This window comes from Lithobates pipiens, unplaced genomic scaffold (genome assembly GCF_037356315.1).
Source record: "Lithobates pipiens isolate NorthernLeopardFrog02 unplaced genomic scaffold, aLitPip1_a1.2 Scaffold_25, whole genome shotgun sequence".
NCBI classification, from domain to species: domain Eukaryota; kingdom Metazoa; phylum Chordata; class Amphibia; order Anura; family Ranidae; genus Lithobates; species Lithobates pipiens.
Genome location: NW_027507787.1, coordinates 101527285 through 101552053, shown reverse-complemented (window position 1 = coordinate 101552053; position 24769 = coordinate 101527285). Strand labels below are relative to the sequence as shown.

The window sequence follows — 24769 nt, the reverse complement described above, 5'->3', positions numbered from 1 at the left end:
TATACAATTTTCTGGTTTTTGTGAGATGTTAGATTTTTACCTAAATAGGTTAAGTCACAATATCTTAATATAATATTGGAACTCTAGATTGATACCATCTACCTGTATATGATCTTTATTTCTGCTACCATGAATTGTATCCATGTATGTTACTTATCAATTACACCTATGTTGGTAATGCTTGAAATGCAATAAACAAAATTGACCACAAATACTTAAGAGATGAACATTCCCTTTTGTGCGACTTTATTTGCTTTCATATACACACAAACACTTCATGCCAGTAACAAATTTAAAGGAGATTATTAAAAGCAGTGTCAGTTGTTAATAAGGTCTGTATTAACAGTCACATACAGCCTGAAAACAAATGCACATCATTTAGCTTAGTTCCAAAGTAGATATCTTTAGTTGGGTTACTTGAAATTTTTTCATTTTCCAGACAGGAGTAGAAAACTAGTTCACTTGCCCCTCTCTGCTAGTTCACAAGAGTGTCCTGCTGAGACACCCCACTTGGAACACAATCAGCTGATTTACTTTCTCCAATGAGCAGCCCAAATGTTACTGTAAGCTTGACACTGCTTTGCTTTCATCAATGATCTTGGCCTCCCTCCAAAAAGGCCTATAGATTTCCAGAGCAGGCTAAATCATGTATCCCGCTGATCAACAGCTGGAAAACAGGGAGTGGGGGAGATGTCAGTATATAGCTTTCTTTCTATCCTTTATAAAAATATATCAATACTATTTCCACAGTTGACTATATAGTATGTAAACTTCAGATTTCTCATCTTAAATCTCATTTCAGGCATCTCTATGCCATATTTCTATCCACTGCTGATAGCTCAGTAATCGGAGTGCATCTATGCGTTTATAATGGTGCAATGTTAAGACACATAAGTTGAATGAATTATTATAACACAAGGTGCCAATTCCATGTGTAAATGAAGAATAATTTATATATATATATATATATATATATATATATATATATATATATATATATATATATATATATATATATATATATATATATATATATATATATTATACATCACTTAAAATCACAACCCATAAAAAGTACTCAAAGATTCTAAAAACAATTGTAATTTGATAAATAAAGTGCTGACAACTATGTCTGAATGATATTCATGCCATAAAAGCATTCAAAACTGATCCTACAGTGCTCTTTTTGCAATGTCCATTCCCTTTGTTATAGTCCACAGATAAATCATACATATCTTCTGTGCAATAAAGAGTCACTCAAAAGGTGCTTTCCTCTAAAGAAATTAGTGTCCGTGTGCTACTCACCTCACCATGTGCGAGTTACACCTCACCAGATTTTATATGATCTCTTGTCACATGTGAATAAGAAGGTCCCAAGCACTTTATATCACACACTCCCACTCTTCCAGGTTTCCGCCTTACACAGTGTTTAAGGCAATTTTCTCAAATCATTTTCTAGTGCCATCTTGTGAATGATTGATATACTACATTGTATGCACAAACTAAAAATGTAATATATGAATCATCTACAAGATGGAGCTAGAGGGAATTGTTGTATAATGCTTTCGGCATGTGGATTAGGATGACTAATCTACATGCCATGGCATGGCATGACTAGAACAAAAGAAATGGACATTGAACTAGGAGCAATTTAGAATCAGTTTTGAATGCTTTTTTTTGTTGCACAAATATCATTAGCCATAGTTGTCAGCACTTTATTATATTAGAATGGTTTTGAGAAGCACTTTATGGGATGCGATTTTAAGTGAAATATAAGCATGCTTTTAATTTACAGAATTGGCAGTTTCATTCATTTCAATCATTTGATTTGCAGCATTGTACAATATTTTAATACACAATTGTAATCCAGGGTATTCTATATATAAAAAGGGAACATGGTTTATATTTAGTAATTGTTGTATATTAATGCCCTAAAGGCACAAAGATGCTCTAGATGCCCCTGTTGCAGCTAGTTACATGACCTGGTTCTTATTGCTATGGGAAGCATGTGACCTCCTTCTGCAACAAATCAATAGTTCCAAGTGCTGACAAATGACCAAGGAAGTGACATTTCCACTTTCCTTAGCGCCTGACCTCAGCTAACACAAAGCATTTGAATGCCAGCTGCAATAGAGGTAGGAACAGAGAGGGAATTTGGCATGGTGAGCAACAGGGATTTGGGGACCCCACCAAACATCCCCTTACGCTGCATGGGCATAAAACAGCGTTTCCATAATATTCCCATCTAAACATCTCTATTAACTGAAATACAGTATGGACCCATTCACACCATGCCAGGATTGGTGTGTGTTGGGCACACATGGTGTGATGTTAGAACGCACCGCAGAGTTTGCTTTTTCTTTTACGTTTATTTAAATAAGATTTAAGTAACTCCAAGCTTGACAGTGCATTGCAATACATTTCCTTGTGTTGTAAAAGGCTTCATTATGATAACTTCCATACCTGCATCATTTTAATGCAATGCACTCCAATGCAGCACATTGGTGTAAATAAGCCCTAAGAAAAAAAAGCCAAGGCATTTTATTTCTTGCTTTTGCATTGGGACTGTGTAGGGCAATTCTGCCCAAAAGTGCTGGAATGAATGAGCCCTTAAACAGGCTGCGTTTATGCATTTAGTAAACTCACTCAAATGGGTATTTTTTCCTGAGGGCAGGAATGAAAGAGCAATAAGCAACAGATTTGCTTAATAAATCATATAGCTTATGACTGAAAAATATTATAGATAACAGACAAAAATAAATAAGTGAGAGGTATATTTTGCATAACTTGTTTGTAGCAAACAAGAATATGCGTTTGAAGCTCATGATGCAAAGTAGTTTTCCCTACACTCTTACATGAGGTATGCTATCAGAGTATGAGGTGGAGTAGTGGGGAAGTCACAGATTATGGGCATGTTGGGTACAGGACTGCATTTTAGTGTTTTTTTTTCCCCATTCTAGCCAAAGTAAAATGGTCATCTGCATCACTTCAGACGAAACAAATCTTGATATTTACTTAGACTCTAGTCCATGTTCTTTAACATATTAGGAGATAAAGTTACTTGGTGGTGAGATTGTAAAAGTAATCTGTGCACTGTAATAGGTTAATGGTAATACTGTGCAGTGAAGCAGTCTGTTATTTCCCTGAGTGCTGCATTCTGTATAATTAAAAGTTAACAAAGCTGCTTAACGGCCTGGTTGCTGGCTGATGCATTGTGTGAATACTTTTTGGGCCGATTCAGTAAGGTAAAGGACAGTATAATGTAGCAAGCAAATAGAATTCACCATTGCCAACCTAATTAAAAGTTTAAGTAAACCCCCCTATCGTTCAAGGAAGCCGCCACCTTTGCCTCGGTTTAATCTACAACTGCCATGATGCTGCACATGTGATCAGTTATGACACCAGACATTGGATGGTTTGACAGTTTGGTTGAGAGCACAACCAGTGGGAGGGTTACATTTCTGTCACGTTCTGGAAATTAAACTGTTTTATGGATGGGTTTACTTGCGCTTTAAGAGAAACTCCAATTTAGTTGAGGGAACCAATCAGATCTATACACATACATAGCTTTCATATTCTAATCTTATGTTTTTAAAGTGGTACTAAAAACTTAAAATTTAGAATGTTGCCCTACCGGTAACCATATAGCTTACCTGTGGGTTCTGTTAAGATCTACTAAACTTGCGCTTAGTAGACATTCACACTGACCCCAGGTAGTTACATCACTGTGCATGCGCAGTATGCTCTGCATTCAGGGCACATTCAGTGTGGCCTGAATGCAGAGAGCACTGTGCCATGATAGTGACTCCTATACGTATGCGCAACAGAAGATATGACCTGGCCAGAGTGCTCTAACCCAGAAGGAAGACCGGGCAGAGCTGATCAGACCTCCCTTTGGATGTCCAGCACTCTTGATAAGGAAAGACTGCTCACAAATACTTTGCAGGGTATGCCTGTAATAGGACTTCAAAATCTCTGCTGACTTCTGCTAAAGGACATATGAGCAGAATAAATCAGAATTCTGGGTAGTCTGTCCTACAAACAATACTAGCTGGTAAAAAAAAAAAAAGAAGTACAAATTTTTCTTCTTTACAACTATGTCACTAATTTTTTATAACATAACATAGGTAAAGTGGAGTTTCCCTTTAACTGTAAGAGGATAGCTTGTTACAGGCTGCTTTATGTATGACCATTGCCTTACAGAACAAGCCCATTTGTGTTGATATGTATTATCTGGCTCGCCTTCCTTTATCCTTGCGACCTTTGGAGGAAATCGGAAGTGGCTGGGAGGACTCGAGGGGTTTTACTTCATGTTGACAAACTTGAGGAGCACTTCCAGGGCTGCAAAAAAATTAAATAGAATTAAAAAAAAGCCAATAAATATGCATGTGAGTGAGCGAGAGACACTAGGCATTGAAGCATAGGTAGTCATGGCCACTTCCTACATAAAAACAAGTCAAGAATAGTAGCTCACATTTACAGCCTTAGCCAAACGTTTGAGAAAGACACAAATATTTATTTTCACAAAGTCTGCCGCTTTAGTGTTTTTAGATCTGGTTGTCAGATGTTACTATGGTATACTGAAGTATAATTACAAGCATTTCATAATTGTCAAAGGCTTTTGGCAATTGCATTAAGTTTATGCAAAGAGTCAATAGTTGCAGTGTTGACCCTTTTTCCAAGACCTCTGCAATTCACCCGGTATGTTGTCAAATTCTGGGCCACATCCTGACTGATAGCAGCCCATTCTCGCATAATCAATGTTTGGAGTTTGTCAGAATTTGTGTGCGTTTTGTTCACCCGCCTTTTGAGCATGGACCACAAGTTTTCAATGGGATTAGGTAGAACCACTGAGATTAGCGCACATACAAAAAAAAAAAAAAACTTTTTAAATCTCTGCAGGCCATTTAAAAACACCTGATCTTAATAAATATGGGGATTGGCCATACCATGCTTAAGCCCACCACTGAGTCAAAGTACCCCATTTTCAGTGGGTCCTACACTATTCATAAAATTAAAGCGAAATCCCACTTCTCTTAAACCATTTTTTGGGGGGGGGGGGGGGTTAACAGATTCTATACCTTTAAGGCATGTTATACAGCACAGTGTTTGTGCTGTGTAATTTGTCACCCTGCAACACCTGTAATAGCTGTAATACCTGGCTGATGCTGCCTAGCTATACCCTCCCCTCTGCAAACAGACCACATTAATCATGCCAACTGAGCCACTGACGTTGTGGTTTGTTTGCGTGCCTCCATCTGCAGCCTGCTCTTCTGTGTCCTCCTTCCCCCTCCCTTCTCTACACTAATATTTCATTAAAAAACATCCCATGTGTGCTCTAATATACCAGTAAATGTTCTTTTGTTAGGTAAAAAATATGCTCATCTATGTGTATGACTTGGCTTCCACTCTCCTCTCTGGCCGACATCAGCGGAACGCTCGGCCCTGCCAACTGGAGTTGCAAGTTGGATAGAGGAGACCCCAAGAGGCAGCCGAGCGCTGGGAGCCACGCTGTTATACATACAGATAAAAAATATGCTTCTCTAACACTTTACTGGTTTATTACAGTGAAGATGGGACGTTTTTATATAAGTGGGTTAACAACCACTTTAATCATAGGAGATAATCACTCCTTACATGGGAGAAATGTGCTAGCTGCAGATTTACTGCTAAACTGTGCTATACACGGAATATAGGTTCATTACACACAGAATAATGCATTTCATTCTTTTAAATTTTGAGGATTACGACTTACCACTAATGAAAACCCAAAATTCGGTATCTCAGAAGATTAGAATTTGTGAAAAAGTTAAATATTGTAGACTCATGGTGTCACTCTAATCAGCTAATTGAAAACATTTGTAAAAGGTTACACAATCATGGGGTATACTGCTGACTTGGCAGTTCAGAAGACAGTCATTGACACCCTCCACAAGGAGGGCAAGACACAAAAGGTAATTGCTAAAGAAGCTTGTTCAGAGTGCTATATCCAAGCATAATAATGGAGTGTTGAGTGGATGCAAAAAGTGGTAGAAAAAAAGTGTACAAGCAACAGGGATAACCCTTGAGGATTATGAAGCAAAGGCCATTCAAGAATATGGGGGAGATTCACAAGGAGTGGACTACAGTGGTTGTGAGTGCTTCAAGAGCCACCACACAGAGGTATTCAGGACATGGGATACAACTGTCACATTCCTTGTGTCAAGCCACTCCTGAACCAGAGACAATGTCAGAAGTGTCTTACCTGGGCTAAGGAGAAAAAAGGACTGGACTGTTGCTCAGTGGTCCAAAATCCTCTTTTCAGCTGAAAGTAAGTTTTGCATTTCATTTGGAAATTAAGGTCCCAAAGTCTAGAGGAAGAGTGGAGAGGAACGGAATCCAAGTTGCGCGAGGTCCAGTGTGACGTTTCCAGTCAATGATGATCTGGGGAGCCATGTCATCTGCTGGTGTTGGCCCACTGTGTTTTATCAAGTCCAACGTCAGTACAGCCCTCTACCAGGAAATTCTAGAGAACTTCATGCTTACCTCTGAGGACAAGCTTTATAGAGATGCTTATTTACATTTCCAGAAGGACTTGGCACCTGCCCACACTGCCAAAAGTACCAACACCTGGTTTAATGAACATGGTATTACTGTGCTTGATTGGCCATCAAACTTGTCTGACCTAAACCCCATAGAGAATCTGTGGGGTATTGTCAAGAGGATGATGAGAGCTGGGCCTAACACTGCAGATGAGCTGAAGGCTGCTATCAAAGCAACCTGGTCTTCCATAACACCTCAGCAGTGCCACAGGCTGATCACCTCCATGCCATGCCATGCCATGCCGAATTGATGCAGTAGTTTATGCAAAAGGAGCCCAGACCGAGTATTGAGTGCATAGTGTACTGTACGTGGACACCTTTTAGTAAGCCAACATTTCTGTATTAAAAAAACACTTTTTGGCCTTACGTTTTATTCAAATTTTTTGAGATACTGAATTTGTTTTTCATTAGCTGTAAGCCATAATCACCAAAATGAAAAGAATGAAATGCTTGAAATATATACCACTCGGTGTGTAATGAATCAATATAAAAATTTGTCACTTTTTGAACTCAATTACTGAAATTAACTTTTTGATGATATTCCAATTTATTTTTTTAAATGCACCTGTATCTTGCCAAGTTTCTTTTAAGTGTCTGCAGTGATTTACCAGGATTGACCAAAGATCTAAAGCTTTAGACATTGGTCGCATCTCTGCCCTTGCATACCCTTACACTACCAAACTATTGCCAACAGCACTCAGGACCCTCCCAATAACGGATATTAAAGTGGAACTGCACTGCATCTGAGCACCACAAAACTAAAAATGCTATTTTTTAATTCATTTGTATTATGCAAAGCAATCTCCCCCATCCATCCATGCTTGAGATTGCTGAGAAATCATTTGAAAAACATCCTAACATTTGTGGCTATGGCCATCTTGAGTAAGGGCAGGGGATTTGTGTATCGTTTACTTCTATCTGCCCTTAGTTCATGCATAGGATGAGCAGAGAACTCTCCCTCCTCTCCTGAAAACTCCTGGGATGCATGACATTTGCCTAGGCATGGAAACCAGGAAGTAACATTAAAAAGTTTAAACACACGTAAATACGATATACTTCGCTATCTATTTACGAATGCTAGCAGCATAAGGATTAAAAATAGTCTCTGTTGATAGAGTGAAGTTCCACTTTAAGGGTTAAAGACCTGCTGTAAGGTGGTATGCAAGCTCACCTAAAGCAACACCAAAATGAACTATAAAAGAACCAAAAATTCTCACACATTTCATCAGACCCACACAACAGGATGCAGATATATGAGCTGGCTGCAGCTTGGTAGAGCAGGAAACACTCACCACATATACCACATGCAGCTAAAGAACACAATTGTATGAGTGAGGTGTAGTAAAACAAAGGAAGAGCAGTGCAGAGTGGAAAATTACACATGCACAGGCAATCTCAACTTTTGCAGAAAAGCCAATCACTACATTATATTGTATGAAGAAAGCACAAGACTGCATCTGTCCTGCAATTTCTATACCATGAAAGTGAACCTAACACATTTAGACGGTGAAGGTGGGGAAAAAAAGTAAATAAAGTACTTTTTTTATTTTTCAATTTTCTACTTCTAAAACACTTACTCAATATTTACCTTTACTGGGCAGATTTCTGAAATGGTTAGTGCCGGTTGACACCAGCGCAATTTTGAAGCAGTCATCCCTGCCCGACTTCATTGCTGCTTGTATACAACTTCAACACAAGTCAATGCAAGTTGTGAATAACTCAAGTAGTGCAGGAACCTTTTTCTAAGTCGGAGCGACTTGAGTCACACTGATTAGAAAAGTTCCATTGCTGTTAATAGGGCGCAACTTGTCATGTAACTTTGCCACATAAGTCGTGGCAGTGTAAACCAGCCCTTAATAAGGTAAAGTGATTTCATTACAGTTCCTTATTTACAAACTGGTGCATATATAAAAAAAAAAATAAATAAAAAAAAATATGCATCTAAAACAATCACATAAGCGAAACTCCAGACCAATAGGAATTCCTACTTGGATAAAAACTAGTTGCCACCATTCATTGTGGCTTAAAATTAGTTCCTAAAAGTCAGTTTCTACATTTAAGGAATAATTGTTCTAATATTGAAGAGTTCTGGTTCCAGTCTCAACATGTTCTTAATGAGGTTCATACAGAAAGGAGAGTTTGATCCTAGGTTTTGGTACAGGAGGTGACCTCGGGAGAGAGGGAAAAAAGTTGAACCAAGATAGATAAGAGCTCTTCTGTTTTAGATAAATTTAATCTGGTCTTGTTTACTTCTTACTCTGTCCAGCTTATGGGCAATACAAAGATCAAAAGGCATTGCCCATTTTGAAAAAAGAATCGGTTCTGGGCCATCTGATGTAGTGTTTAGAGGGAATCCTTCCTTGAGGAATCTGATAGCCCCCCAATGTTATTAATCCCCCTAACAAAAAACTTCTTACATGACTTTAAACAGGTTTTTGCCCTTGCCAGAAATATGAGGTCTGTAGGGTAAATAGTTTTACAAGTAGAAAACAAACGTCCTTCACCGCCAAACAGGAAGTTTTTAGGATATACAATCTTTTGTCACGTGTATTATAAAGAAAGTTGTTCACACGATCATTTGCCCTTTTGGTCATCAATATGTTGGAAGAGTGGCAAGGAAATGACAAACTAGGTTATAGGAACATGTTGCCGATATTAGGTCTGGATCTTTGAAAGCATAGTTTTCCTAAGCATTATGCTAAGGTTTTTGGTTAGAATCCTGCCGATACAACATTTCTGCCGATTGATACCTTTTCTCCTCATTAGAGGGGTAGTCAAATCAGAAGGTAAATTTCCGATTTAGAGACCAAATAGATCTATGACCTAAAAACCTATTTTCCCATTTGGCTTAAATGTAGCATGGGAAATAAATATAGTTTCATTAACATTAGTTTACGTGGTAAAAAGATGTATTTGAAAATTTGGGGTGTTCGTCCCCCATTTATATAGTGATGTCCTTAAAATTATTTGAATAAAAAAAAATACAAAAATATTACATTCTTATTCCTCTGAAATTACGCTTTTAAAATGTTATTATTTTAGATCATAGTAGGTGAGGTTGAAAAAAAAAAGAAAAAAAAAAAAAGACACAAGGCCATAAAGTCCAACCCATGTGTGCGATTATAAGTCAGTATTACATTGTATATCCCTGTATGTTGTGGTCGTTCAGGTGCTTATCTAATAGTTTCTTGAAACAATCTCTCCCCGCTGAGACCACCGCCTGTAGAAGGGAATTTCACATAGTCGCCGCTCTTACAGTAAAGAACCCTCTACGTAGTTTAAGGTTAAACCCCTTTTCTTCTAAGAAGAATGAGCGGCCACAAGTCTTGTTAAACTCCCTTCTGTGGAAAAAAGTTTTCCCCCTATTGTGGGGTCACCAGTATGGTATTTTTGTTTGGTGAAATCATAAACCCTCTCAAGAGCCTCTTCTCCAGAGAGAATAAGTTCAGTGCGCACAGCCTTTCCTCATAACCAATATCCTCCAGACCCTTTATTAGCTTTGTTGCCCTTCTTTGTACTCACTCAATCTCCAGTACATCCTTCCTGAGGACCGGTGCCCAGAACACTCTAGGTGCGGCCGGACCAGTGGCTTATACAGCGGGAGAATTATAATTTTATCTCTGGAATTGATCCCTTTTTAATGTATACCAATATTCAGTTTGCTTTGTTAGCAGCAGCTTGGCATTGCATGCCATTGCTGAGCCAATCATCTATGAGACCCCCAGGTCCTTTTCCCATCCTAGATTCCCCCAGTGTATAGATTGCATTCATATATTTTTGCCATCCAAATGCATTATTTTACATTTTTCATTAAGGTTTGTAAACAATGTAGTGGGCTGGTGAAATTTTTCACCTGTTATTCTTAAACATTGATTTTCTTTTATATATTATATATTATATATTATATATTATATATATATATATATATATATATATATATATATATATATATATATATATATATATATATATATATATATATATATATATATATATATATATATATATATATATATATATATATAGTGGGGGGGGTGTTAGATAAGTCCGCTGGTGGGGGGGGGGTGTGTTAGATAAGTCTGCTGGTGGGAGGGTGTTAAGCCTGCTGGTGGGAGGGTGTTAAGCCTGCTGGTGGGGGGGAGGGTGTCAAGTCTGCTGGTGGGGGGGGGGAGGGTGTCAAGTCCGCTGGTGGGGGGGGGGGGAGGGTGTCAAGTCTGCTGGTGGGGGGGGGGGGGAGGTGCTAGAAAAAAAAAAAAATAATAAAAAAAAAAAAAAAAACACACGCTGCCACTGCCAAATTTTTAAATGGTCTTGATGACTATGCATTATTAATAAAATTTACAACTGAAGCGGATTTTCTCATTCTATTCCATTTTGTGAAGGTTATCACAGATGCCTTACTTCAGGTTGGGGAGCATTGATTCAGTGAGGACTGAAGACACTGAGCCAGGTCCTTGCCACTCTTCGGGGGGGGGGGGGGGGGGTGATGATCCTGAAGCAGGTCTCATCTTCTCTGCAGATTGCAGCTAGCCACTGCTCCCCATAAGCCCAGCAGGTCACGTGCGACGTGACGTTCTTGACGCCGGGCGTCCCCTCCCCTAACGTGCCACACACCTGGCCTGCCTCTGAGACTCCTGGGAGGTAGGAGTTGTAGTCTGTTGTGCTCACACCAGGGGCGTACCTAGAGCATTTGGCACCCGGGGCGGATCCTATATCTGGCACCCCCCCCCACCATAAAATGTAAAAACACCCACTGTGTCCCCTGCATACCTCTGCATCCTTCAATATCTTTTTGTCACTACTGTGTACCCCCCCTCTCCACAAGTGCATCTCTGGACCCCTTTACATTACACAGCACCCTGCACCTCCGGACCCCTTTACATTACACAGGACCTTGCACCTCCGGACCCCTTTACATTACACAGCAGCCTGCACCTCTGGACCCCTTTACATTACACAGCCCCTCACAGCTCTGGACCCCCTGCATGGTACACAGACCCCCTACAGTGCAGACCCCCCTCCCTACCATACAGACCCCCCCCATCTACAGTGCAGACACTCCTACAGTACAGACCCCTCCACCCTACAGCGCAGACCCCCCTACAGTGCCGAATCTTCCCCTACAGTACATACCCCTCCCCCTACAGTGCAGACCCCCCCCTACAGTGCAGGACCCCCCACAGTAAAGAACCCCCCTAAGGACCCATAATGTACCTCGAGCCCAAGGCAGTGGCATTGCAGGGGGGAGGTGCGAGCAGCACCCGAGTGGAGTGACATCTGTCGGCTCAGTGATCCGGGACCCGGCGCAATAATCCTTCTGTCTGTGGTCACGTGACTCACGTCGCGCCGTTCTGATCAGTCTCGGGCAGTGGCTGTCACTCACAGCCGAGCAGAGTGAAGCCGCCTCCCCCTCCTCCTTCATGTCTACACAGTGCTGTGCATGGAGGAGGGGGGAGGCGGCTTCACTCTGCTCGGCTGTGAGTGACAGCCGCTGCCCGAGACTGATCAGAACGGAGCGACACAACCACAGAGAGAAGGAGATTATTAAACCGGGTCCCGGCTGCCCGTCACAGCGTAAAAAAAGAAATTAACAAACGGCCAGCGGCCGTTTTAAACATAATGTAGGTGCCGGCCTGGGGGGGAAATTTCCACCCTGCCCCCCGGCCCAGCCCGCCCCTGCACTTTACAATTATGTGCAACTGTGTTGGTCTAGTACATAAAATACATGCATGTTTTTGGTTGTAACATGACAAAGTGTGCAAAATTTCAAGGGATATGAATACTTTAAGACACTGTATTTGTCTTTATTTAGGAGCTCAGCTTAGTGTTAGACCAGTCCCAATGACAATTTCCAACAAAAGACTTTGGGCCTGGATTCTAATAAGACATCATTACACATGCCCGCCAGAGTCCGACGGCATCTATACAGCCTGCTATATTGGATCCTTGCGGTTCACCTGTCTTTCATATTTCATCACTGTGGATTGCACTGTTGGCATTTTTTTTATTAGGTGCTTTACTATTTCACAATGAGCTTTTGTTATTGCATTTTATTCCACCAGCCACCTTTTGCTGTGGCAGAGCTGATCCATGTGGGATGGTCACATTGAACCGGTAGACTGGATTATTCTTGTGCTTTTGACAATTTAGAATTTAAAAAGGTCTTGGCTGTTTGGCAAGAGGCTTTTATACCAGTGATCAGTGGTGGCAGAACTTATTTTTCCAATGGAGTGGAAGACTTCTAGACAATAGCACAGCACAAGATTCCGCACAGGACTCGTTTGCAATCTTTTTTGCACCAAATTAGGTGGTGCATGTGGTGGACCACTTTTATAATCTGTGCACATTTTTAATATACTGGTTTAGGAGTCATCATAAAATGTATTTGTAGGTGGTTTACACATTTATATTTTAGTTATTGGATTGCAATGTATATTGATCAATGAATTGTTTGATTTTTATTTGTATATTTTATTGCTACTTTGAATATTAAGTTTCTGACAATGTTATGTACTGAGCCACATACAGTATATGTGCATCATTGCATTATGAATAATGGATGTTTGTACTTATCCAAAAATTTCTTTCATGGAGTCCATTGAGGGACACAAGATTTAAAAAAAAAAAAAAACATGGGTTATACTGCCACCTATATGCTCACTTTAACAAGCAGCATCAAAAGCATCAAAAGCCATGAGGCACAAACAGGGACTACTGCCAATGGACAAAAGATTTTTTACAGGGACTACAAAAATGATAGAGGGGCACAGCATTCTTAAAATCATGTAGTCCAACAAAAAAAAGACAGGCAGCACAGCAATACAGACTACCTGCATCAGCATCCACTTGGTTTGCAAAGACATCCATCCTCCTAATGACACTAGTAATAACTGAGCATGGTGGATGTAAAAGAGGCTATAGTCCCTATGACTAGCCTAATGTTTGTTTCTGGTCCAGTGCTCCTTGTAGGTGAGAATAGAACAAATGGTTTTCAGAACCCCGTTCCCTTAATGGACGATCAAAAAAAAAAAAAAATAGGGCTTTTTTTTTCCTGGTTTTGACCTATTATGCTTTGATATCCTGAAGCAAAGTAAAGGTTATACATGTTAAGATTTAAATGTATGCACATGTTTGTTGATTGACAAGTTGTGCAGGTTTAAAGAGACCATGTTAGGCCTATGCAGCCATTTTAGATATATCAAGTGCTGAGCCAAGTTCTAAATTTAAAGAGAAATAGCATGTTACAGTGCTCACCTCTGAGATGGAAGATGAGGAGACTGATGCCATGATTGGAAGCTGAAGACCTCACGAAGATTTTCCAAAACTGAAGGAGCGATGTAAGTGAAACCCTATTCAGTGGTAAAAAGATGCAAGTTTACAATCATAAAAATGGGGGGAGAACAAAACACCACCCAAAACATAGGAAATCATTAACTGAGCCCCAACCTCCACCACCCACCATCACCACTGTACAAGCTAAAATTGAAAATCTATGCCTTCAACTCCATGCCTCACTTGCTTCAGATACAACAACACATTATTGCACCTCTGTATTCATTAGCAAGGTTATGAATTTTATCTTTGAGTACCCAAATTTGACTTGATAGCTTCTCGCAGTCCCTGTACAACAAAGCTCAGGCTAGGAGAGGGGGATGGGAAAAGCAGCACAAGGAGCCAATTGGTTGTAATGCAGTGCTCACAGGCAAAAAAAAAAAAAAGTCACAGGTTTGAGAGTGATCCTGTCATTGGCATCAACGCACCAGCTAAAGAATCACTATAAAAAAAAAAAAAAATAAGTTAGAAGGCAGGAGAAACACTCGCCTGTTTCCATCTGTGTGACTTGCTACTACTTTGCTGGAGACTTCTAGATTCTATAAAATTTCCATCAATGAGGAGCAATGTACTCCTTTTCAGTCACATGGGGGCGGGAGGGATCTGGGGGCCTCCTCTTACAGATTCTAATAAGCCCCCTGCCTGCAGACCCCCACAAACACTGCCCAGGGTTGTCGGGAAGAGGCTCTTGTCCCCATCGACATGGGGACGCCCCCTCAAAATCCATAACAGAGCGAAGGGTCTGGTATAGGGCTGCACCTAACGATTTTCATAATCGATTAGTTAGCAGATTAGGGTAACCTTGAGAGAGAGTGTGGTGTGTAATTTAATTAATATGTAAAGTAAAAAAAAAAAAAAAAAAAAAAAAAAAAAAAAAAGATTTAAGAATAAAATTTCCTTTATGCAGTGGTAAATATAAATAACTAACTATATGGTTAGGGAGCAAAATCTCTACTCCACTCTGAGAATGACAGAAGAGATATACTGTATATACTATTAGGAGGTTGAATCTGGTAAATATCAAACTCCGATCAAATTTTTTTATTTAAAGAAAAAAAAAAGTTAACTGGTTGCCGACCAGCTGACGCAGTTTTACTGTGGCAGAAAGGCACAGCTGGGCGAAACAATACTACCTTACGTTGCTTCGCCTTTTCGCCACTAGGGGTGCGATGACTGCCAGGCACCTGCGAATGCTCGTGACAGAGAGAATGGGGATCTCTGTGTGTAAACACACAGATCCCAGTTCTCACAGGGGAGAGGAGAGAAATTGTGTGTTCATACTATGCATGAACACCGATCTCTCTCCTCCTAGACAGTCAGTTAACCCTTTGATTTGATCGCCCCCTAGTGTTAACCCCTCCACTGTCAGTGATTTTTATACAGTAATCAGTGCATTTTTATTGCACTGATCGCTGTATAATTGTTAATGCTCCCAAAAAGGTGTCAGTGTCCAATTTGTCTGCCGCAATATCGAAAAAAAATTAAAATATTATAATAATAATAATAATAATAATAATAATAATAATAATTCTATCCCCTTCTATCCCCTATTTTGTAGACCAACTTTTGTACAAACCAATCAATATACACTTATTGCAAAAAATAAAAAAAAAATTACCAAAATATGTAGAAAACAGATCGGCCTAAACTGAGGAAAAAAAAAAAGTTTGAGGGGAAAAAAATAAATAAAAAAAAGGGGTATATTTATTATAGCAAAAAAGTAAAAAAGATAGTGTTTTTCCAAAATTTTCACTCTTGTTTATAGCGCAAAAAAACCCCCAAAAAAACACCTCAATTTTGTTTGGGTACAGTGTTGCACGACCGCGCAATTGTCAGTTAAAGCGACGCAGTGCCGTATCACAAAAAACGGCCTGGTCATTGAGCCACCAAATCTTCCGGGGCTGAAGTGGTTAAAGACCGTTTTGCAGATCTTCAAACAGAACTGTAATATATTTTATGCTGGCCATACAAAAACAATGTCTTGCTTCAAAAAATAATAATAATTTTTTAATTTTAACCACGTGACCACTTAAACCCCCTTCCCAACCAGATAAGTTTTCAGCTTTCAGTGATCACATTTTGAATGACAATTACTCATTCATGCAACAATGTACCCATATGAAATATTTGCAATTTTTTCCACAAATATAACTTTTTTGGTGCCATTTAATCACCTCTGGGTTTATTTTTTTTTTATAGAAAAACACAGCAAAATTTTATAACAAACTAAAATGCTGTGTGTGTGTGTGTGTGTGTGTGTGTGTGTGTGTGTGTGCTAATTAGTATTTTTTCTTCATAAATTTTGGCCAAAATTTATACTGCTCCATATCTTTGGTAAAAATAACCCAAATCGGTGTATATTTGGTCTTTGTGAAAGTTATAGCGTCCACAAGCTATGGTGCTAATCTCTGAAAATTGATCACATGATGTACTTATGGCCCATCTCAATTCTTGAGACCCTAACAAGCCAGGAGAGTTCAAATAACCCCCCAAATAAGCCCTTTTTGGAAGGTAGACATTCCAAAGGTATTTAGTAAGAGGCATGATGAGTTTTTTGAAGCTATAGTTTTTTCCCACAATTCTTTGCAAAAATCAAGATTTTTTTTCACAAAATTGTTATATCAGCAGGTTATTTCTCACACATAGCATATGCATAGCACAAATTACACATTCTGCTACTCCTGAGTATCGCTATACCACGTGTGAGACTTACACAGCATGGCCACATACAGAGGCGCAACATGCAGGGAGCACCGTCAGGCGTTGAAGCATAAATTACACATATAATTTCTTGACTACTTCTTAGCCCTTGTACACACGGTCGGACATTCCGACGGAAAATGTCTGATTGGACTGTGTTGTCGGATAATCTGACCGTGTGTGGGCTACATCGGACTGTTTCCGTTGGAATATCTGACCGACAACATTTTAGAGCTGGGCTATAAAATTTTCCGACAACATGATCCGATCGGACTTTGTCCGATTGTTTGTAGAGAATTCCGATCGGACAAAGTGCCACGCATGCTCAGATCAAATTCCTAGACCAAAGCTATTGGCTACTAGCGTGAACCTTGTCCCGTCGTAACGAAATAACGTCATCATGTTACGAATGATCAGATTTTCCGACAACTTTGTCCGACCGTGTGTATGCAACACCAGTTTTGGACTAAAGCCGACGGATTTTGTTGTTGGAATTTCCAACCGTGTGTACAAGGGCTGACACTTTTGAAGGCCCTGAAGCACCAGGACAAAGGAAACGTCCCAAAAATTACCCCATTTTGACAAGAAAACAACCCAACGTATAATCTATGAGGCATAGTGAGTCTTTTGAACATGTCATTTTTTTCCACGAGTTTCTGGAAAATGTGTAAAGAAAATGAACACTTTTAGACTTCTGGAGCAGGCGGTCACGGATGCTCCCGGGTGGGCGCCTGGGAGGAAGTCAATGTACGCCCTCCCAGAGTTATCGAGCTAAGTTGTAGCCGTCATTCAGCTATAGCGCAGTCGTTAAGTACGTTCATTCTATTTTCGAAACGTTAGTGTTGTCAAAAGCGACATTTGTAAAATTACATTCATTTTAAAAACGATGTTAAAACGAAAATTAGCCCTTTATAGAAAATAATCGCTACTATACAGGGTTCATTATAAGAAGGTTGTTAAACTTACCAAGAAGGCTTGGCTTGCGCTCTCACTGATAACAGCATCAGGACTGTCAATAGGGGTCAGTCGGGTAAAATGGGCACCAAAATGGCTGGCATCATCCTCAGACAGCTAAAAAGAAAAAAGGGAAGGAAGAACAGTAAAAACAGTAGTACTGCCGAAGTAAACAATGGTTAAAGAAACAAAATATGGTCTTATTAAAACAGAAGTGCCTAAAATAATTATATATATATATATATATATATATATATATATATATATATATATATATATATATATATATATATATATATATATATATATATATATATATATATATATATATATATATATATATATATATATATATATATATAAATAAAATATAAAATTTCCCCATCATACTTACCGGTACCTGGAAAATCCTTTCGAGTACATTATGGGTTTATCACCTACTTCCTCTCCAGGTGAATGGACACTGGTAGACCAAAAGGTCTTTTAGACAGGAAGTGATCCCCTATACAACCCCTACCATACAGGAAGTACTTCAGTTTTGAAGCAAGCACCGAATCCTCAAAAAGAGGGGCGGGACCTCCGTTTCATGATGTACTCAAAGAAAAGGATTTTACAGGCAAGTATGACGTAAAAATAAGATTTTTATAACAGCTTACCTGTAAAATCCTTTTCTTGGGATTACATCATGGGACACAGAGCAATCGTATTAACTATATGGGTATATAGGCAACTTCAGGTGATGGACACTGGCACACCCAATACAGGAAGTTCACTCCCTATATAACCCCTCCTCCTACCAGGAGTACCTCAGTTTTTGTAGCAAAGCAATATACCTAAACCCCAGAAAGAGGGGAGGGACCTCTGTGTCCCGTGATGTACTCCAAGAAAAGGTTTTACAGGTAAGCTGTTATAAAATCCTATTTTCTTTAACGTACATCATGGGACACAGAGCCACAGTAATAACTGTATGGGATGTCCCACAGCAATGCCACCTGAGGCGAGGGGACACAACAAAATTACGGGGCAATCAGACCTGAGGACCTATACTGCTGCCTGCAGCACACTGTGTCCAAAGGCAATATCCTCATGCCTTCTTACATCCACCATATAGAATCTGGTGACTGTATGGACAGGTTGCGGCCTTGCAGATTTGAGCCATGGAGGCTTGGTGATGCACTACCCACGAAGCACTAACAGTCCTGGTGGAGTGCGCTTTGACCTAAAAAGGTGGAACCTTTTTCTTCAAGCCATAAACTTGAAGTGCCTGCCGAATCCATTCGGCAATAGTGGATTTTGAGGCTGCCTGTCCTTTCCTAGGACCTTCAGGCAACACAAAGCATCTGTTTTTCGAATCTGAGCAGTCGCCTTCATACAGACCTTGACTGCTCTCACTATATCCAAAGAGTGTAGTAACTTTCTTCCTTAGAACAGGGTTCTGAAAAAAAATTAAGGTAAAACAATATCCTGGTTTAGGTAAAAACCTGAAACGACCTTTGGCAGGAAGCTAGGATGAGGATGCAATACTACTCCATCCTTGTGAACAATTAAATGTGGCTCTTTACGAGAAGGAGCCACCAACTCTGATACCCTTCTTGCAGAAGAAATGGCTACCAGAAAAACTAGTGTCCTTGTCAAAAAGGACCAAAGGAATGTCGTATTGGCTCAAAGGGCTGTTTCTGCAATGCTGATAGAACTAAATTCAGGCTCCAAGGGTTCAGGGATGCTCTAACCGGTGGATTAAGCCATGTTACCCCCTGTATAAAGTTTTGAATCAAAAAATGCAAAGCAAGCGGATGCTGAAACAATAGTGATAAAGCCGAAACCTGGCCTTTGATAGTACTCAAGGCCAGTTTCCTCTCTAGCCCCACTTGCAGAAAGGCAAGAATTTTACCCATGGCATACCTCCTAGAATGCCAACCCCTGGATTCTATGATAAATGACTCTGGAAGCTGATTTTCTTGCATCAATCAAGGTAGTTATGCCCACGATTCCTTAGAAAATGAGTTTCAATAGCCAAACGGTTAAATTTAGTGTTTGTAATGTAGGATGGAACACTGGTCCCTACTATAGCAGGTCTGGATGTGGTGGTAGGGTCCATATCACCATCTTTACTATTTCTGCATACGAAGATCCTCTGGGCCACAAGACTACAGACTTCCTTTTCCGCTTGATCCTACGAAGAAGTCCAGGTAGCAGCAGAATAGGAGAGAAAGCATAAATCGTGAGAACTGATCCCACAGGGTCACCAATGCATCTGTTCCGCATGTGAGTGGATCCCTTGTTTGACACAAAGTTGTCGACTTTGTTGTTGAACCTGGATGCAAACAGACCTACATCCAGGATCCCCAATCTTGGCATATAGCCAGGAAGACTTTGAGGTGAAGGGACCATTCCCCCAGGAACAACTGCTGGTGACTTAAGTAGTCTGCCTGACAGTTCTCTACCCCTGGAATGAAGATTGCTGATATGCACGGCATGTTTTTCTTCCCAGGTTAGGATATGGGTTACCTCTGCCTGACTTCTGGTGCCCACTTGGCGATTGACATAAGCCACTGCTGTGGCATTTTTGGATTGAATTCTGACAGGAGAATTCTGCAACCTGAATGTCCAGGCCTTTAGGGCTGGACGCGCTGCCCAAATTTCCAGAATGTTAATGGGCAAGGTCCTTTCAGTTCTGATCCATTTCCCTTGGACAGACCATTCTTTCAGGAGAGTCCGTTGAGGATTTCCTCTTCTGCAGATTCTCAGATAATCTCCCCCAACTGAGGCTCTGGCGCATTTTTTTTTTTTTTTTAAATCTAGTGCCTGAATCTTCTTGTTCCAGGCCGATAGGATACTGTCTTGCAGCAGTCTTGAATGAAACTGAGCATAGGGAACTGCTTTGAATGAAGCCACCATCTTCACCAACAAATTTATACAAAAGGCGAATAGAAGGGCCCTTCTTTGCCCTGACCCCCTGGACCAGCTCCTTTACGACACTGACCTTTGCCTGGGGTAAAAACACCTTCTTCTGGGCTGTATCCATGACCAGACCCAAGTACTCTATTCCTCTCCAACCTAGAGAAATCTTCTTTAATTACCCAACCTAGGCATTTCAGGTAATTGACTGTGGTGACCACTCTTTGGTCCAAGCGGACTACCGACTTGTCCATCAAGCAGGTTGTCCAGGTATGCTATTATTGCTATACCTCGAGTCCTTAATTTGGCCAGAAGAAGAAGTTTTGGAAACAGCCGAGGTGCAGTAGCTAGCCCGAAGGCAAGGCCACAAACTAAAACTGAAGTTTTTCTACGCAGATGCTTCTGGTGAGCAGGGAAATGGGTAAATGCAGGTATGCATCCTTGATATCGATTGTGGGAGAGCTTTTGGCATCAATCTATTCAGAAAGATGGAGACTACTGAATAAATTGATTCCATCCGAAAACAAATCTTCAGGAACCGGTTTAGATCTTTCAGATCAAAAATTGTTCTGACATCCCCATTTGGTTTTGGTACTGTAAAAGGTTTGAATAAAACCCTGATCCCTGCTCATCCACGGGGACCACGATGATCACTTTTGCGGCAAGTCGGTTTAACGCTAGAAAGACTTCTCTCTGGATCTTTGGGGACATTTGACCTGTGGAAAATGGAGGAGACGGGAATTCTCGGAACTCCCAAAAGTCTTTCGTGCCAGACCTTAGAGAGCTGCAGAAGTCTTCCCCCTACTTGAGCTAGCGGGGTTGCCTCCTCATAGAGGCTTTAGCGTTCTGTATTGCGGGTTTCCTCCCCCAGGACTTTTGTCCCTGGGGTTGACCCTGAGGTTTACCTCTTGAATCTGACGGCAGAGGCCGCCACAACTGCCTGGAGGCTGATGCTCCTGGCACTGGGGAAAAAATAAAAAAAATAAACAGTTTAAATGAGGGGCGTTACTCTTTTCCTTAACTGGCACAAAAAAAAAACAAAAACAAAAAAAAAAAGGGTACTTTTCCCCCCATTTGATATTTTTTGGATATATTTGTCCAGATCCTTCCAAAACAGCTTTTTACAGCGGAAGGAAAACCAGACAGGAGATTTTGCATGACGCTTTGGCTGACCAACTTTTCCAACCATAAGATTATACGTATATGTACCAACCCAAGTGTAAGGCGAGATGTTTGAAGAATAGAATATCTGATTGCGTCATTTATAAAACACAAAGCCACTGGCAGCTCAGCTAATTCCTGGGCCTGCTGTTCAGGGAACACCTTGAGTACCTGTTTCAAATGGTCTCTGAAGGGTTGACATACCCCAATTGCCGCTCCTGCAGTTTGAGCCACTGAACCTGCCAAGGAGAAAAATGTTAAACAGGAATTCCATTTTTTTATTAGTTGGATCCCTAAGCATTTGTGCATTGTCAAGCAGACAAGTCAAACTTTTATTCATAGAGGATATTGTAGCCTCAATTGCTGGTATAGTCCACCCCTTAGTAATTTTTTTCCCCCCATAGGATAAAGTGTTAAAAACTTTTTGGGAGAAAAAAAAAAAAAAAAAAAAGCTCATCTGGGTGAACCTACTCAAAAATTAGAGTTACGCTTACCGGTAACGTCTTTTCCAGTAGTCTTTCAGGACAGCCACTATGAGAGATAGACTCCTCCTCTTCCTCTGGAAACACTGCGCCAGCCCATAAATTCTTACTTCCCCTGCCGGACCTCAGTTTATATCGAGAATACCTCCGGCCAGCTGGGGAGACACAAGAACACATTAATAACATTTATCAAATACCATTATCTTGCTGCGCTCTGGTCTTTTGTAAGACTCCCCCCAATTTTCGGGTGAGAACTAGGGCTGTCCTGAAAGACTACTGGAAAAGACATTACCGGTAAGCGTAACTCTAATTTTCCCTAATCGTCTTTCAGGACAGCCACTATGAGAGGATAAGCGAGCACTTATAAGTTAGGGTGGGACTACAGCTTGCAAAACCTTTCGCCCAAAGGTCTGCTCACCTGCCGACACCAGATCCACTCTGTAGTGTTTTACAAAAGTGGAATAGCTGGACCATGTTGCTGCTCTGCAAATCTGCTCTGGCGTTGCTCCCGCTCTTTCTGCCTGGGAGGCTGCCATAGCTCTAGTGGAGTATGCTTTAATACCCACTGGGATTTCTTTCCCTGCAACTAAATAAGCCTGCTCGATGGCTACTCTGAGCCACCTAGCAATAGTGCGCCGGGACGCCTTACAACCTTTCCTGGCCCCGGAAAACAAAACAAATAAGGAATCTGACCTTCTAAATGACTTGGTCAGTTCCAGATAGTGTAGGATACATCTCCTAACATCCAAATAATGGAATTTTAGTTCCTTCTCACCGGAGGGATTGGGACAAAAAGAGGGCAAAACAATTTCCTGGCTTCTATGAAAGCTGGATGCCACTTTCGGCAAAAAGGCTGGATCGGTCTTTAAAACTATCCGATCCGGAAAAATAACGCAAAAGGGAGCCCTGACCGATAAGGCCTCCATCTCACTAACCCTCCTGGCAGTCGTTACTGCTACCAGAAACACTGTCTTCAGAGTAAGCTCTCTCAGAAAACACTCCTTTAAAGGCTCAAAGGGGGGTCCAGTTAAGCTCTGCAAAACTAAAGATAAATCCCATCTGGGAAAGGACAGACCCTGGACCGGTCTCTGTCTGGACAGGGCCCTAAAGAACCTGACTACCCATGGGTTGGCAGCCAAATGATCCTCTAAATAAACACTGAGGGCTGATACTTGACCCCTAAGGGTACTAATGGATAAGCCCTTATCTGCCCCACATTGTCTTTCCCTGCCATTGTTTCTGGACGCGAACAGGTCCACCTCCGGAGACCCCCATCTCTTTATTATGAGATTGAAGACCTCCTGGTTGAGAACCCAATTGCCCTCCCTCAGCCTCTTTCGGCTGAGAAAGTCTGCTACCACGTTTTTCTCTCCCCTCAGAAAAACTGCTGAGAGCGAAAGGGTGTAGGTTTCGGCCCAGGACAGGATCTCTGTCGCTAAAGACAACAGGGCTCCGCTTCTCGTGCCACCCTGTTTGTTCAAATAGGCCACTACGGAAGAGTTGTCCGACCGCACCTGAATGTGGTGACCCCGGAGCTCTTTTTTGAAGAATTTGAGGGCTAGTCCCACTGCCCTTAATTCTTTCCAGTTGGACGATCGAGTCAACTCGCCGTCCCCCCAAGTGCCCTGGGCTAGAAGGGAACCCAAATGTGCCCCCCAACCTTTTCCACTTGAGTCTGTGGTTACTACCCGAGAAATCGGGATGAGCCACAGATGACCTTGCGACAGATTTGTCACTTTCTTCCACCACCAGAGGGATCTCTTTACCTGGTGTGGAATATGTACTAGGGTGTCTAGGGCCTCCTGACTGTGGTCCCACACCCCTAGGATGAAGGACTGTAGGGGACGAAAGTGTAGCCCTGCCCACTGCACTGCTGGAAGGGTGGATGTAAGGAGACCCAGTACTGACATCAGAACCCTTATGGAAACCAGCTGGTTGCTCTGAAGAGCGGCCACCGCACTGTCCAGTTTTTGTACCTTTTCTCTTGGTAGAAAAACTCTCAGTGTTGAGTCCAACAGGAAACCTAGATAGGAGATCTGTTGTGAGGGGATCAGGCTGGACTTTTCCAAGTTCAGAAGCCACCCCAGGTCTGTAAGGACCCCTTTGGTTAGATCGAGATCCCTGACCAACTGTGTTGGGGATGCTGCAAATAAAAGCAGGTCGTCCAGGTAGGCAATTATACATATCCCCTGGAGCCGAAGAAAGGCCATGGCTTCTGCCAGGACTTTGGTAAAAATGCGGGGTGCAGAGGATAGCCCGAATGGCAGGGCCTGAAACTGAAAGTGTATTGTTTCTCCGCCCAGATCTATGGCAAGGCGTAGAAACCTCTGCGAGGCTTCCGCTATAGGGATGTGTAAATACGCGTCCCTTAGGTCCAGGGATACCATGAAACAGTTGTGGGGCAGAAGCGCCTTTACTGAAAAGATCGATTCCATGCGGAATCTTTTGTATGTCACTGAAGCGTTCAGGGGCTTTAAGTTCAGAATCAACCTGAACTTCCCTGAGGGTTTTTTTCACTATGAAGATGTGAGAATAAAACCCCCTTCCCTCTTCTGCTTTTGGGACCCTGAGAATAACATCCTGATTCTCCAATTCCCTCAGAGCTTCTAGCAAGGCCTCGGCCTTTACCATGCACCTGGGTAGATGCGTGACAAGGAGCCT

General features: G+C 41.3%; 1 protein-coding gene and 1 long non-coding RNA gene across 4 annotated transcripts in view; both read right to left on the bottom strand.

The window, feature by feature from the left end:
- Positions 1–24769, bottom strand: part of LOC143930456 (uncharacterized) — a 195943-nt gene that overhangs the window by 9635 nt on the left and 161539 nt on the right. The window lies entirely within an intron of this gene.
- The window catches only part of RPS6KB2 (ribosomal protein S6 kinase B2), a 101224-nt gene that overhangs the window by 9635 nt on the left and 66820 nt on the right, over positions 1–24769 (bottom strand). Inside the window, exons 13-16 of one of the 3 annotated variants that reach the window (XM_077454776.1) lie at positions 17580–17684; positions 13836–13930; positions 4202–4341; positions 216–667 (exon numbers count right to left, since the gene is read on the bottom strand). In XM_077454776.1, coding sequence (XP_077310902.1) covers positions 4230–4341; positions 13836–13930; positions 17580–17684 — 312 coding nt within the window. In that variant the 3' untranslated portion in view covers positions 216–667; positions 4202–4229. Of the gene's footprint in view, positions 1–215; positions 4342–13835; positions 13931–17579; positions 17685–24769 lie in introns of those variants that run through there. The other 2 variants (XM_077454777.1, XM_077454775.1) reach the window with 2 other exon arrangements.